At 44.0% G+C, this 17,405-nt stretch overlaps 1 protein-coding gene across 1 annotated transcript; it reads right to left on the reverse strand.

The window, feature by feature from the left end:
• Window positions 1-6,867: 6,867 nt before the first annotated feature.
• On the reverse strand, window positions 6,868-15,841 carry LOC144890839 (uncharacterized). Its single transcript, XM_078772693.1, is given in 6 exon segments — window positions 6,868-7,035; window positions 7,144-7,295; window positions 10,418-12,145; window positions 12,286-12,685; window positions 12,687-15,088; window positions 15,709-15,841. Coding segments are annotated over 6 exon segments (4,983 nt in total).
• Between the last annotated feature and the right edge of the window lie 1,564 nt (window positions 15,842-17,405).

Genomic DNA, 17,405 nt, shown 5'->3' on the forward strand with positions numbered 1-17,405 from the left:
TCCTCCTCCTGCAATACTAAATATCACTCAGATCCCTCACAATCGACCACCACCACCTCCTCCTGCAATACTAAATATCACTCAGATCCCTCACAATCGACCACCACCACCTCCTACAATACTAAATATCACTCAGATCCCTCACAATCGACCACCACCCCCTCCTACAATACTAAATATCACCCAGATCCCTTGGAATCGACCACCACCTCCTCCTACAATACTAAATATCACCCAGATCCCTTGGAATCGACCACCACCTCCTCCTCCTGCAATACTAAATATCACTCAGATCCCTCACAATCGACCACCACCACCTCCTCCTGCAATACTAAATATCACTCAGATCCCTCACAATCGACCACCACCACCTCCTACAATACTAAATATCACTCAGATACCTCACAATCGACCACCACCCCCTCCTACAATACTAAATATCACCCAGATCCCTTGGAATCGACCACCACCTCCTCCTCCTGCAATACTAAATATCACTCAGATCCCTCACAATCGACCACCACCACCTCCTCCTGCAATACCAAATATCACTCAGATCCCTCACAATCGACCACCACCACCTCCTACAATACTAAATATCACTCAGATCCCTCACAATCGACCACCACCCCCTCCTACAATACTAAATATCACCCAGATCCCTTGGAATCGACCACCACCCCCTCCTACAATACTAAATATCACCCAGATCCCTTGGAATCGACCACCACCTCCTCCTCCTGCAATACTAAATATCACTCAGATCCCTCACAATCGACCACCACCACCTCCTCCTGCAATACCAAATATCACTCAGATCCCTCACAATCGACCACCACCACCTCCTACAATACTAAATATCACTCAGATCCCTCACAATCGACCACCACCCCCTCCTACAATACTAAATATCACCCAGATCCCTTGGAATCGACCACCACCCCCTCCTACAATACTAAATATCACCCAGATCCCTTGGAATCGACCACCACCCCCTCCTACAATACTAAATATCACCCAGATCCCTTGGAATCGACCACCACCTCCTCCTGCAATACTAAATATCACCCAGATCCCTTGGAATCGACCACCACCTCCTCCTACAATACTAAATATCACTCAGATCCCTTGGAATCGACCACCACCTCCTCCTGCAATACTAAATATCACCCAGATCCCTTGGAATCGACCACCACCTCCTCCTACAATACTATATATCACTCAGATCCCTTGGAATCGAACACCACCTCCTCCTGCAATACTAAATATCACCCAGATCCCTTGGAATCGACCACCACCCCCTCCTACAATACTAAATATCACCCAGATCCCTTGGAATCGACCACCACCTCCTCCTACAATACTATATATCACTCAGATCCCTTGGAATCGACCACCACCTCCTCCTGCAATACTAAATATCACCCAGATCCCTTGGAATCGACCACCACCCCCTCCTACAATACTATATATCACTCAGATCCCTTGGAATCGACCACCACCTCCTCCTACAATACTATATATCACTCAGATCCCTTGGAATCGACCACCACCTCCTCCTGCAATACTAAATATCACCCAGATCCCTTGGAATCGACCACCACCTCCTCCTGCAATACTATATATCACTCAGATCCCTTGGAGTCAACCACCACCTCCTCCTGCAATCTATATATACTAGGGCGTGCCCGTACGTGGGTGCAAAAAAACATGCGTGCAAACAACAACAACAACAAAAAAACTTTGAAACCACGTGGCAGTAACGACCACAGTACCCCCCCCCCCTCTATTTACATGAAATGGTTTGGTCCATTCGCAAAGCCAAAGCGAACGGCTTGCGAGTACGGTAGAACCCCCCCCCCCCCCTCTATTTACATGAAATGGTTTGGTCCATTCGCAAAGCCAAAGCGAACGGCTTGCGAGTACGGTGACCATACCTTGGGAACCACTTGTCCGATTAATTTCAAACCTTGAAAAGGCACATCCTCGGGTCCCCAGCAATATACCTGGCAAGTTTCAAGTATATCGGACCCGTGGTTGTCGAGAAACAGCGGTCACAGACAAACACACATACACACAGAGATTACTGGAATTATAGATAGATAAAACACAGTGTGTGTGTGTGTGTGTGTGTGTGTGTGTGTGTGTGTGTGTGTGTGTGTGTGTGTGTGTGTGTGTGTGTGTGTGTGTGTGTGTGTGTAATGTTACCGATAGACTCCTAAACGGAGAGGCTTACGTGCTTGATATTTGGCATAGACATGGCCATTGAGCCTGGGACGAACATGGCCGAACTCAAAATATTTGACGATCCATATTTTTTATTCATATTTACCTCAGCGCATTTCAGCGCACGGAATCAACGGAATCAGAGTAGGTGGGCGCTGATTCGCTCAGAGCGATCACGTGATGACGCTATGAACGATATGACGCTATGAAAAAAAAATCGCTATGACGCTATGAAACGCTATGAACGCTATGACGCTATGAAACGCTATGAAGCTATGAACGGTATGAACGATATGACGCTATGAAAAAAAAAATCGCTATGACGCTATGAAACGCTATGAACGCGATGACGCTATGAACGCTATGAACGATATGACGCTATGAAGCTATGACCGCTATGAAAAAAAAAATTGCTATGACGCTATGAAACGCTATGAACGCGATGACGCTATGAACGATATGACGCGATGACGCTATGAAGCTATGACCGCTATGAACGATATGACGCTATGAAAAAAAAAATCGCTATGACGCTATGAAACGCTATGAACGCGATGACGCTATGAACGCTATGAACGATATGACGCTATGACGCGATGCCGCTTTGAAGCTATGACCGCTATGAACGATATGACGCTATGAAAAAAAAAATCGCTATGACGCTATGAAACACTATGAACGCTATGACACTATGAACGCTATGACGCTATGACGCTATGAAAAAAAAAATCGCTATGACGCTATGAAACGCTATGACGCTATGAACGCTATGACGCTATGACGCTATGAAAAAAAAAATCGCTATGACGCTATGAAACGCGATGAACGCTATGACGCTATGAATGCTATGACGCTATGACGCTATGACGCTATGACGCTATGAAAAAAAAAAATCGCTCGCTTTACCAAGGGGCTCGCTCTCCCCCCGTTCCCCTCCCCTCCCCTTCTCCCTCCCCTCCCCCGCCCGGCAATGCCGGGTACTTCTGCTAGTCCCCATATATGGGTTTGAGAAGGTGAACCAGAGCCTCCCAGGTCTCAAAGTATCCACCTGCGTGTGTGTGTGTGTGTGTGTGTGTGTGTGTGTGTGTGTGTGTGTGTGTGTGTGTGTGTGTGATTTGGTAGTTCCACAATTAGCCATGGATTGGACAACACTTCCTGTCCTCGTGGAAACCTGTATTTCATTAATCATATAGGAGGCTACACACATCTTGTAAATGAAGGTTTTGCTCAACTTCATTCCAAATGCTTTTACGCATTACAAATGTGTAGTTTATCTTCAATGTTTCATAGTGTAAGTAAAAATGTTTTTGAAGGAAATTTGCTGTATGTGATGTGATAAAGAAAATCTGTGTATAAAAACTGCATTCTTATACATAAGGACACTGTTATAGATGAACGAGCTATGTATATAGTCTTGTCCTTGGCCTTGTTTGAGACACAAGTCTATCCACACGTGGCAATAACAAACGAAGATTTAAAAAACAGATTTCTTCTGCTTGATCAGCTGTCTGCTTGTGTGCGACATTCAGCCAGTGCCCACACCCATACACCATACTCTGTCATAGGGTGTCAGTGCTACCAAAGTAGTTTCAAGGCTAGGAATACATTTGGTACTTTGCAACTGCCTACTCAGCTGAACAGCCCTAGAGACTTAAAAATGCACATTGGCAAGTGACAATGGCAATGCAGCAGGTTCTTATACCCACAAAGACACTGAGCTGCTCAATGTGTTGAAATGAACACGAAACCTCAAATTAAAAAAGATACTCACTTTGCTTTTAAGGCATAAAATGACTTACTCATCTATGAGTACTTCTTCTACATGAATGAAATTGTTCTAAAATATTTGGAGAGTGACCTTAACTCCCACCATTCCTATCCCCTCCCCTCCCTCCCCCCCCATCCCACCCCTCAGCCCCTCATCCAATCAATGAGAAATACCCTCTAAAGATTCCATTTATAAATGATTATTTCGTCGTTGACCAAGGCTGGCATATGATTGAACAATACATAGGGACAATCATAGATTTTAATAGCGGGTTTGTTCTGTTTAGCCCTCGCTTCTCGTCCACCCCTCTTCTCTGTATTATTTTGGCAATAAAGCTAATTTTAATTAAAAGTAACGTTTACCTGCCTTCTGCCTCATACGCGTGCCATGGCCGAATTTGGCTTTCGGTTGGGTGACCTTGGGGAATGGTAAGTTGTGATATCTGAACACAGTTTGTTTTAAACCTTTTGACCATTCACGAGATCAAATATCTCGCCGCAGAAGCATATCACGTTTACGAGCCTCCAATGAAACAGTAATATAAAAAAAGAAAAAAAAAGAAAGTGGGTATCAGTCAGTCAGTCAGTGAGTCAGTCAGTGTGTCAGTATGTCAGTGTGTGGGTGTCTCCTCCATAACTCCAAACAAATGAAACCTAGCAGCCCGAAACTTTGCAAGCAAACTAAGGGAACTCCTAGGGACTGCATGAATGAAAACTAGCTGTTTGGGTAAATGCAAACACCCCTTTTGAAGATAATTAACAGGCTTATTAAATTAAAACCAAAAACAGGCTTACCTTTGGTCAGCCCGTGTTCACCTCACACAGGTCTTAATCCACCATTTTGTTTTGGCCTAAAACCTCGCCTTGGAACAGGTCATAATGGTTTCTGTACAATAGAGCCTCATACCTACAAATCACAGTTCAGCTAATAGCTGAACATTGATCGCTGATCTTCATAACAACGAATCGCTGTATACATCGCTAATCGCTTGCCAAGCCAGCCGTTCCTTATCAACCGATGTTTGTAAGCCATGGCGATACAGTTACATGTGGTGTAATTGACTTTATTTATCAAAGCATATGTTGTTTTTGAAAATAAAATTACGAATTGACATTCAAAACAATGTTAAGGTAATAAAGTAAACAAAGTATTATTCAGCCATTTCGTTGGAATGTTTGCATGAGTGCTTGAGCCACTTGGTGAGTGCTCTATAAGCTGGATGGCTTGAACCATCTGTTTTTAAAATTTCCTCGATATGACAGACACAGATTGCATCTATTTCAAAGTATTAAATAGGCAGAGATTGGCGTGTCAGATCTGCCGAACATTTTCGCCCATTTTGAACCAGAAGCATTCCCAACTCTGCAAGGCAGTTCTGAGATTACACCATTAAACTTAAAAAGAAGAAGAAGATCCCTACTACTCCATATTCAGCGAAGTGACGGGGTTCACACATGTCTTTTTACAATGCGGCAGTGCTGAGTGAATGACGATGTATTATGTATGCAGTTCATTCACCTGTCCTATCCCCGCGCTACCTATAGTCACAGGCAAAACATAATAATAGAAGAGTGTGTGGGTGGGTGTGGATGTGGATGTGTTTGTTCATTTCTGTGATACAGTACAGCAGGGGTCAGCAACCTTAGGCACGCGTGCCACCATTGGCACGCGGCAGCGTAATCGTTGGCACACTGGCGAAAGCAGTGCCCTCTCAGCTGCATGCCAAATCACCTCTTGAACAGCCATTGGCTGTTGCGCGGCCTGTCTTATTTAGTTTGATTGATGGTACGGCCTCCCGCTCACATTTCCTACAGGAATTGCAGTGAAGCGGTTCAGGTTCGGTAGATGATGGCAACCCCGCTAGCTAAGAATGTTAAAGTAAAGGTTCGGGCATTCCAGCCCTCATGGACAGAAGAGTGGGGTTTTGTTTTTCAGAAGGACCGTGCTGTGTGTACTTTATGTTTTGAAAATGTTGTTTGTTGAATGTCGAGTGTTAAGCACCATTTTGAGACAAAGCACGAGAAAACTTTCAAAGATCAGACAGACAAGGCAGAATCCATCAAACGTGCCGTGTCCAGGTATGGGAAGCAGGCCAACACCCTCAAAATCTTTGCCACTGCTAAAAACCATGCGACTGAAGCAAGCTATCGCATTGCTCATTGCGCTGCGAAACGTGGAAAGCCATTCACTGATGGCGAATATATTAAGGAGGCTTTTCTCTGTAGCTCAGAGGTTCTGTTTGAAGGCTTAACAAACAAAGAGACAATCAAATCAAGAATAAAAGATATTCCCATGTCAGCTATAAGTGTTGAGCGACACATCGAAGAAATGGCAGAAAATGTCAGTGCGCAGCAAGTAGCAGCTGGGTTCAAAGATGCTGTGGTATTTAGCATTGCACTTGACGAGAGCGTGAACGTGAATGACATACCACGTTTGGCAGTCATGGCAAGATACTGTGATTCGACTGTAAGAGAGGAACTCTGCTGCTTAAAGTCAATGTCGGACACAACAAAAGGTGAGGACATAGCCAAGATGTTTATGGAACATTTTGAAGAGCGAGGGATTGACATCAGGAAGATTTTTGCAGTGGCAACAGATGGCACTGCCGCCATGGTCGAGAAACAGAGGGGAGCTGTCAGATTAATTCAGGAAAAAGTCTGTCACCCCATCATGAAACTCCACTGCATAATACACCAAGAAAACCTCTGTGCAAAGATGTCAAATTCAGATCTAATGAGGTTATGGCTAAGGTAGTAAAGGTTAATAACTTCATAGTTAAGCGATCTGCTCTGACACACCAACAGTTCCAGTCCCTGCTCGAGAAAATGGACTGCACCTACAAAGATATCCCTCTCCACTCAGCGGTTAGGTGGCTAAGTTGTGGAAACGTTTTGGAGTGGTTTGTCAGCTGCTTTGATGCCATCAAGGCCTTCCTGGCTGAAAAGGGCCAAAACTACCCAGACCTCGAGGACGAGAAGTGGGTTGTGAAACTTATGTTTCTCAAGGATATTACGGGACACCTCAACGAGCTCAATCTCCGACTGCAAGGTGCAGGGCAAACTGTTTTGGACATGTTCGACACATGGACGGCTTTTGTCGGCAAGCTAGCAATCTTTTCAAGTGATGTTGCTACCTCCACTTTCCGCTACTTCAGACACGTAAGGCAGCTGTCCTCGCAGCACAGCATCAGCACCGCTGAAATATGCAAATACATGAGCGAGCTTGAGTCGGAGTTCACAACACGATTTGGGGACTTTCAGAAGTATGGACCCATGTTCTCTTTCTTGATCAAGCCAGACAGCTTTGAAGGACACGAATTGGATTTACAGTCACGTGAAAAAGTAAGTACACCCCATGTAAAGTTTTGACTTTTTCAACATATTTCAACAGACAGCTATTTGATCTTCATTTCAACAATATTGATAGATAAAGGTGATATAATACAACAAATATCATGAATATTTACATTTTGTAGTCCATTGTATAATTTAAATAAACACAAATGCAAATTTCGCATGTGGAAAAAGTAAGTACACCCTGATATTTATCACAACTTCAAATACCTAAAATTAGAAAGAGGTGCACCAACTCAGGTGCAAATGATTAGAACATCGTTAAAGAGGATCTTGTAGGAACCTGTCTTATTTAAACCTCAGACATTTAGTTTGGTTTGCTCTTTGTTGTTGAAGTGTGCGGCATCACCATGCCTAGATCAAAAGAGCTCTCTGAGGCCTTCAGAAAGAAGGTTATAGATGCCTACGAGTCTGGGAGTGGATTTAAAAAGATCACCAAACAATTTTAAATCAATCATTCGACTGTCCGGAAGATCATCTACAAGTGGAGAAGATTCCAAACAACTGCCAACTTGTTCAGGCCAGGCCGCCCCAGCAAGTTCAGCCCGAGAGCAGACTGCAAGATGTTGAAAGGAGTCTCGAAGAACCCCAGAATGTCATCACGGGTCCTACAGGTAGCTCTTGCCACTGTTGATGTCAAAGTGCATGAGTCTACCATTAGAAAGAGGCTGCACAAATTTGATCTGCATGGGAGGTGTGCCAGGAGGAAACCTTTGCTGTCCAGAAAGAACATCAGGGCAAGCCTAAGTTTGCCAATCAACACCGAGGCAAAGAGGAGCACTTCGGGAACAATGTGCTATGGGCAGATAAATCAAAGGTAGAGCTATTTGGCCACAGTACCAGAAGACATGTTTGGCGAAAACCAAAGACACATTTGACCACAAGAATCTGATACCAACTGTAAAGCATGGTGGTGGAAATATTATGGTTTAGGGCAGCTTTGTTGCATCAGGGCCTGGGCAGCTCACCATCATAGAATCCACTATGAATTCTTAATTGTACCAGAGGGTGCTTGAGGATAATGTGAGGCCATCTGTCGAAAAGTTGAAGCTCAACCGAAGGTGGACCTTGGAACATGACAATGACCCTAAACATACCAGTAAATCCACCAAGGACTGGCTGAAAAGAAAGAAATGGCGGGTTCTGGAATGGCCAAGTCAAAGCTCGGATCTAAATCCCATCGTGATGTTGTGGGGGGATTTGAAACGAGCTGTGCATGCAAGAAACCCCTCAAACATCGCACAGCTGAAACAATTTTGCATGGAGGAGTGGGCAAAAAATTCTCCCAGTCGATGTCAGAGACTGGTAGACAGTTATAAGAAATGCCTACTTGAAGTTGTTTCTGCCAAATTAGTCAGCTTCACTATGTTTTTTCGTTCAAAATCATGGTAGATTAGCAAACCTATACATTTTTGGAAACGTTATTACATGGAAAATCTGAAAATCAATGTTTACATTTGCCAATTCCGACCAATTCGATTCGACCAATTCGACCAATTCGACCAATCGACCAATTCCATTCGACCAATTCGACCATTCGACCAATCGTTTCGATCGACCATTCGACCAATTCGATCGATTCGATTTGATTCGATTCATCGAATTCGATTCGATCGACCATTCGACCAATTCGATTTGCCAATCAATTTGACCGACCTTTGCTTGTGTGGAACGGACTGTGAAAACGATGCGGACTATATTGTCGGATACGACACACAGGACAGTGATGACGAACTCTAAATGGCATATTCTGTAATCGTGTATGTTTGATGCCATTGACTAAAAAAATATAGAAAAAACACATTTAGAGGCCATTTTTCCCCGCAAAGCGGGGGTTGGCCTTTTTCAGGGACCGTGGTTGTTGTTGTTTTTCGGTCCCCTTTTTGAAGCAATGTTTTACGGCCGGATGCCCTTCCTGCCGTCAACCCTTTTTGTCGCCTTTTACGACAAGCAGGGAATTACCAGTGAACTGGTACTCAATTAGCCGACCTCGGAAGGATGACAGGCTGAGTCAACCCCCCTGGCGTTAATTCAGCGATCGACCGGGATTCGAACCCAGGATCCTGGGATCCTAAGCTGGCACCCTAGCCGCTAGCCCAACACCAGGCTTTGATGCCATTGACTGCCTGTGTATATTTTGTCATTGACTGCCTGTGTAGATGTGAAGTTATACTGACTGCATGTGTATATATGATTTTGCTGACTGCCTGTGTATGTTTGGTGATATGAATTATTGTGACACATTTTGATGTTATTAACTGCCTGTACAAAATGATAACATGTATTTGATTATGCAACTTATTGCGAATATAAAGACAGTATTTTGCAATTCAAAACCTTTGATTGGTGTCTTACCATTCCCCATAGCACTAATTTGATACTTTCATTGGATTCCTTGTCCCTGAAAATATAGGTTTAGTATATTTTTAAAAGTTTTTAGAGTAATTAGAGGCAGAAATAGAACAAAATATGTATTTTACAGTGGCCATTTTGAAACTCCAAAATGGCCGCCATACAGGTATCTCTCCAAATGTAAACATTGATTTTTAGTTTCCTTATGCTATAACCTTTCCAAAAATGTATAGGATTGCTAATCTACCATGATTTTGAACGAAATATAATTTATTGACATAGTGAACCTGACTAAATGGGGGCAATACCACGTATTAGAGCCAAGGGTGTACTTACTTTTTCCACATGCGAAATTTGCATTTATGTTTATTTAAATTATACAATGGACTACAAAATGTAAATGTTTCATGATATTTCTTATATTATATCACCTTTATCTATCAATATTGTTGAAATGAAGATCAAATAGCTGTATGTTGAAATATGTTGAAAAAGTCAAAACTTTACATGGGGTGTACTTACTTTTTCACGTGACTGTATATATATATACTAGCTGAGGTACCCGGCTTCGCCCGGGTTGAATAATAATAAGACAAATATATGATGAAAAGAACATGTATATTTTAGAGCAATATCACAGTACATTTCCTACATGACGTTTTTTTCAATTTTCAATTTCTCAAAACCTCTGGGTATACAACATTTCTGGTTTTCTTACTTGGTGCCAAGATATAAAGATTGCTTGGTTTTCCAACCCTCAAGCAGCCCACGTACAGCTGGCCATGGGCAAACACTTGTTCTGTGAAGTTCAGGCCGACAACCTTCATTGATTGCCCCTGCGCCCTGTTGATGGACATAGCAAAACATAGCCTGATGGGGAACTGAACCTTCTTGAAGGAGAATGGAAGGTCAGGTGGAATAAGTGGTATCCTTGGAATGAATACTTTCTCTCCTCTGTATTGTCCGGAGAGGATGGTTGCCTCTAGGACATGCGGCATCATTTACTGGATTGTCAATCGTGTTCCATTACACAGCTTTGGTGAATCAAGATTCCTTAGAAGCATGATTGGTGCTCCCACCTTGAGAATCAACCTGTGTGTTGGGAGTCCTTGAGGCTGAAGACTGTTGAGAAACTCAGTTGGGAAGTTTACTGCCTGATCTTCATCTGTCACTTTGTCAAGAGAATCATAATTTCTTTCATGACCGGGAAGTTGGTGGAGGAGCAAATTGTTGATCTCTTGAACAGCATTGTTCTTGGGGGCCAAAATGGCTCTTTCGGCAAGCCATGATGAGTCCTGGAACTGGGTCTCCATATTGGGAAAGACCTTTTTGATCAAGTCATCTTTTGTTTCAACAAACTGTCCAAATGGTAGAGTTATTTGCTCTGATGCATCTTGAGGGTATAGGCCATTGCCAACTTTCAAAAGCTGGCTTGAGAACTCCCCTGCAGTGTTGTCACCAAGAAGGTGGACTCTCATGTTGGTATTCAGGGTAAGTCTTTGCACATGTGGCCAGAGGAGATAAGAAGACTTGATACAGGCCTTGACTTGATCTGCTCTTGTGTCCCGTTGGATGACTGGGAGAGTCTGACGAAAGTCTCCAGCCAGAACAGTTGTCACACCATCCATGATTTTCTTGTTGTTGCGAATATCTTGGAGTGTTCTGTTCACTGCTTCGAATGCCTGCTTGTGGTTCATAGTAGCCTCATCCCAGATGATGATTTTGCACTGTTGAAGGATCTTGGCTTTTGCTGAATTCTTGCTAATGTTGCAGGTTGGGGTGTCTTGCTTGGTCAAATCCAAAGGCAGTTTGAAAGTTGAGTGTGCTGTCCTTCCTCCTTCAAGAAGTGTAGCTGCAATTCCACTTGAGGCCACAGCCAGAGCAATTTCCGACTTTTGACGAACCTTGGCCAGGATGATATTAATGAGGAATGTTTTTCCTGTCCCGCCAGGAGCATCGAGGAAGAATATCTTGCCAGCATCATCATCAACACTCTTCAGGATAGAATTAAAGGCTTGCTGCTGTTGGTCCTCAACCATTCTTGGGACATTCTGCTCTACAAATGTGGTCAGCTCTTCCATGTTGTAGTTTGTTTCCCTCAGAAGCTCCTGAGCCATTCCCTCAATGCTGTTTTCTGGTTGGGGCATTCCACAATTTGCCATAGTGGTTCCATAGGCAATCAGGTGCTTCTCTAGCTCAATCAGGGCTTGATTGTAGATTGCACAGTTGAAATCAATATCCACACCAAGGTTCTGACATCTGGCCAAGTGAAGAAAGTCTTCAGACATATTTCCTTTGTGGTCCTCCCAGAGCTTCTCTGGATCCTGAATGTCACGTGCTGCCAATATGATGGAAAACAGCTGCCGTAGTTGCTTTGGTGCCTGTGAGACTGCTGCCTCATCCATGGCTTGAGAACTTCCAATGTTCATCTTCTTCCATGGTTCATCTTTGGTTCATCATGGATGATCCATGGTTCATCTTTCCAATGTTCATCTTCTTCCAATAGACCATGGAGTCGGCAGGCATCGTGGAAGGTGGCAAAATCTTGACCATTAACCCATCGCAAATCTTTAAAGGATGTTGGACCTCTGACAGTGTGCAGGAGAAGGCGCAGAAAGAAACAGTCTCTGTTCTTTGGATGAACTGTGTAGACTCTGCCAATTGCGCTGCTGGCAAAAACTCCAGGATAATTGTCTACTGGAATGTCCTTCTTCCTGCGATTCCACTTTTTGTTCTCCCATGTGTAGTAGGTAGGGACTTCATTGTACAAAAGAGTCTTGGCAAAGTCATCTTCAACGCAGAGTTTGAAGAAAGCTGTCAACGTAGTCTGAGGAGGTGGCCCTTGTGCTCGTGCTTGGGCAGTTTCTGCAGTGTAATAGACCCTTTGTCCATTTTCCAGATGTACGGCCAAATTGATGACAGTTGGATAGCGCTCATGAATGTTAAATCCAAGGATCCTCCACACTGCTTCGTTTGTTGATATATATATATCGGCCTGACTGGAACCTGCTAATCTCATCTGACCTTTTTTTGTCACCTACTTCAAATGTTGCCATGTCACTGCCCTTATTGACATACTTGCATACATATTTGATGGACTTAACTGAGCTGCACAGTTCCACATTGATGTGTGCATTAAAGATTTTGCAGAGCATTTTGTTGTGGGGAACAACCCACCGATTGTCAACGTTGTACTCTCCCACACTGCGAATGTTGACTTTAGCAGTGTGTCCCCCATCGCCAGTGCTCCTCCTGCGATACTCTGGATATCCATCATCACCAGTCTCTGTCTCTCGGCGAAGTTGTTTGGGAAATCTTTTTTGGCATTTGTTGTCCTTCATGCAAACAGATCGAGGGTTGATGCTGCCACAGGGCCCATTAATCATTTGTGTGGAGATGGTCTTGAACAGTTCTGGGTCCATCTCTGGATCTGGCAGTTCTGCTGATATGATCCTGTCTATATCGTCTGGTCGGATTTTGTCTTTGCACCAAATCAAGGTGTGAGAGTGAGGGAGGCCACGCTTCTGCCACTCAATGGTGTACATCCATGCTACCAAATCTCCAAAGATCATCCCTTTCTTCAGTAACCATATCAGTTTCTTCTGTTTTTCACTGAATACCCTGGCAATAATGTCATGTCGTAGATTGGAATCTTGTACATTCTTGATTTCAGGCCATGCAGGATTGCAGGTGAAAGTGATGAATAAATCTGGACGGCCAAACTTTCTGACATATGACATAGCATCCTGGGTTATTTCTGCCATGTACCGTGGGCCACCAGTAAAACTGGACGGAAGAATAACTGGCTGGCCAATGTCTTCTGGATTAATGCCATCTGTAATTATGGCATCCTTCAGATGGATGTACTCTTCAGCACGTAGTTTTGATTGGTTCAGTCTGATGTACAGAAGGCGTTCAGCTTCCATCTTTGCATAGCTGTCTACCATGAGCTGACAGGTGATACGGCCAAACCTCACGACATAGTTGACCTCTTCTTCTCTCTCCATGAAATGGTAAGAGTATAAATCCTTGCATGATACTTTAGAATTTCTGCCAGTTTTCTCCTGGGCAGTTGCTGGGTTTATTTTCTTCAGAGAAAAGTTGTACCCATCCTGTCCCTTCCAAAATATCAGTGGGTACTGAAGGGCATCATAAGCTCTATGGGTTTCTCTGATGTAATCTAAACTGCCCGATCTTTGCTTCAGGACAATGTCTCTTGATCCAAGTTCTTCACCAACCACAATGATGGCCACGTCATCACTCACAGGTGCATTGTATCGTCTCTCATGTTCTCCAGCTGGCGTCTGGTCTGCCCTTATTTTGAGCTTCAGATCTGGTCTTTCCTCCATCTGTTCAAGGGCATACTTAAACACTTTGACATATTTGTGGTTCTGGTGCAGCATTTCTTGGAGGTCTGCCACAATGTTCAATTTGAGTGTACCATTTGACATTTGAACATTCCTGCACCGCTGTTCAGCCTCTTCTTCACTTGTGCCCATGAAGTAGACCTGAACAAACTTTTGTACAGTATTGTTGTTTTCACTGGGAACAGGCTGGAGACTTCCCATCCTGTGATAACATTGACCTTGTATTGTAAATGTTGTAAAGAAAGAGTAGTCAGTGAGATCCTTTTCTGCCCCAAAGGAAGTCATTTGGAAGGCTGAGTTGTACCTCATAAGGTGTTTCTGAAAGTGCTTGGCATCAGCAGTGTTGCCAATCAGCAGCCTTTTCAGCACATCAGGAGGCTCTTCGATGCGGGGTAGCCAGACTTCGCCTGCTGAGCAGCAAAGGCCTGCTGTCTCTGCCTTGAACGTTTTGGCCTTGCAATATTTGCACACCTTGTCCATTTCTCCAATGTCCACCTTAGAGTCAGAGCTGTACTTCTTTCTTGGGTTGTAAGCAAAGGCCCCTTTGAACCAATTGACTTTTGTTTGATCCTCTTCTGCAGTTCTTCTGTCAGCTTGCCTTTGCCTATCTTCTTCCTGTCTTTGAAGCCTCTCTTCTTCTGTTTCTCTGCTTCTTCTGTTTGCTTGCATTTGCCTGTTTTCTTCCTGCCTTTGAAGCGACTCTTCTTCTATTTCTCTGCTTCTTCTGTTTGCCTGCCTTTGCCTGTTTTCTTCCTGCCTTTGAAGGCTCTCTTCTTCTGCTTCTCTGCTTCGACGGAGCTGACGTCGAGACCTGTCACGAAGCTGCATCTGATGTCTTTCTTGCACAGTCTGTCGGGACCTATTTTGTCTGTGCTGTACACGATCGGCCACCAGTCTCTCTGTCCTTTGGTCCTCGGTTTCCTGAGTTCGATTATCTTGGTGCCTAAGGCGATTGTCCTCCAGTCTGTTTTGTTGCTCATCATCGGTCTCATCAGCTCTCTGAGCTTTCTTTCTTCTTGAATCTGCAGTACATCAACCAAGAAATCTGGGTCTTTTACGTGGCATGATGACCTTAAAACAATATAGCAAATGAATTAATACTTTGAGCAAAAGTCAAATGACAGGAAATACTGTTCATTTGTAATGCAACACATCAAATACAAATGAACTTGAAAGAAAAGTGGACTTGAATTTATAGCCACATGAATTGTTCAATTCAGATGAATTTCAAAATTTCAGGGTATTGATCAGTTTGAACTTTTACCTGCTGTTCACTTGTCAAATGCACAATTACAAATGAGGCCCGGTTTTTTATACCATTAAAATAAAACGTAGCCTATAACCACCGGAATTTTATGCTGATTCCGAATCTGTGTCTAAAACTTTTCTCCGATGTGTAGTTCTTGAGTTATAAGCGGACCTCCAGACAGACACACACACATGTTCACTGCTTCGAATGCCTGCTTGTGGTTCATAGTAGCCTCATCCCAGATGATGATTTTGCACTGTTGAAGGATCTTGGCGTTTGCTGAATTCTTGCTAATGTTGCAGGTTGGGGTGTCTTGCTTGGTCAAATCCAAAGGCAGTTTGAAAGTTGAGTGTGCTGTCCTTCCTCCTTCAAGAAGTGGAGCTGCAATTCCACTTGAGGCCACAGCCAGAGCAATTTCCGACTTTTGACGAACCTTGGCCAGGATGATATTAATAAGGACTGTTTTTCCTGTCCCGCCAGGAGCATCGAGGAAGAATATCTTGCCAGCATCATCAGCGCGGTCCATGTCGTCGTGGTAGCGGACCGACTCTCTCTCCCTCTCTTTGCTCTCGTCTCATCTGCCTCGTCTCCCGCTCATCTCTTTCTGCCTTGGTGGTCGACTCCCTCTCTCTTCCTGGCTCATCTGTTGAAGTAGTCCGCGGCGGCGCTTATATCACGCGCCTTGCAAATCAACCCGCGCGCGCTTCGCTCCGCCTACCGGTGAACACGCCTCGGCCCTGACTGGTCGCGAGGGTTCACCGGCACCTCCCTTCGTGACACGTTGATGGGGACACGCCTTCGTCAGGGTATTGATCAGTTTGAACTTTTACCTGATGTTCACTTGTCAAATACACAATTACAAAAAAGGCCCGGTTTTTTAAACCATTAAAATAAAAAGTAGCCTACAACCACCGGAATTTTATGCTGATTCCGAATCTGTGTCTAAAACGTTTCTCCGATGTGTCGGTCTTGAGTTATAAGTGGACATCCAGACAGACACACACACACACACAGACACTCCTCCTTTATTTAGATATACTAGGGCATGCCCGTACGTGGGTGCCCGTTCCTTGCCAAAAAAAAATAATAACGCTACCCGTACGCTCTACCCCGCCCGTACGCCCGTACGCCCGTAAACAAAAAAAACAACGCTCTTCACTTCCGCCCTTCGCTCTGACTGAATTGGGAGAAATAATGCGCATAAGAAATCGAGAAATTATTATTTTCTCCGGAAGAAATCGAATTACGAACCGTAATGGCGCACGCGCTCGGCTCGGCTCGCTCTCACATCGGCCACGCCTACGCAACAACACGTTCTGTGATTGGCTGCCGGAAGTGCAGTCTTCACTGTCCGGAAGGTCGCAAATCGCAGTTACGATGAATCGCAAATTAGTTTTAATTAGTTTTAAAACATAGTTTAACGGCAACATAGTTTTCCAACGTGAAATAAATGAATACGCTCTCAAATGTGCCGTCCGAGGCAGAGTCTGTTCGCCACGTTCGGCACACGTGATAGCTCGCTGCTCTCTGATTGGTTGAATCGTTTTTTGGACATAGCGCGGTAACTACTTCTCCGATTAATATGAAACCTTGAAAAGGCACATCCTCGGGTCCCCAGCAATATACCTGGCAAGTTTCAAGTATATCGGACCCGTGGTTGTCGAGAAACAGCGGTCACAGACATACAGACATACAAACATACAAACATACAAACATACAAACATACAAACATACACACAGAGATTACTGGAATTATAGATAGATATATGTTGGAACCCATCTGTGGATCGGTCCCATCGGCCGATGGGTCTGACCCATCTGTGGATGCACGAGAAATGACAATGCAGACCCATCGGCCGATGGGTCTGCGCCATCTGCGGATGTGTTGTTCACCTTGAAGGAATGTGTTGACAGAATGGTGCTCTTCAATCAGGTACACAGTCATTGGAATTACATGTGGTAGGAATTTAACAGAGATGATTTTTAACACAAACAATACAATACGTTAAACAGAATTTACGGATACAATACGGATACAATTACGGATACAATTACGGATACAATTTACGGAATACGGATACAATACGTTA

This window comes from Myxine glutinosa, chromosome 2, assembly GCF_964187855.1.
Source record: "Myxine glutinosa chromosome 2, kmMyxGlut1.1, whole genome shotgun sequence".
Lineage (NCBI taxonomy): Eukaryota > Metazoa > Chordata > Myxini > Myxiniformes > Myxinidae > Myxine > Myxine glutinosa.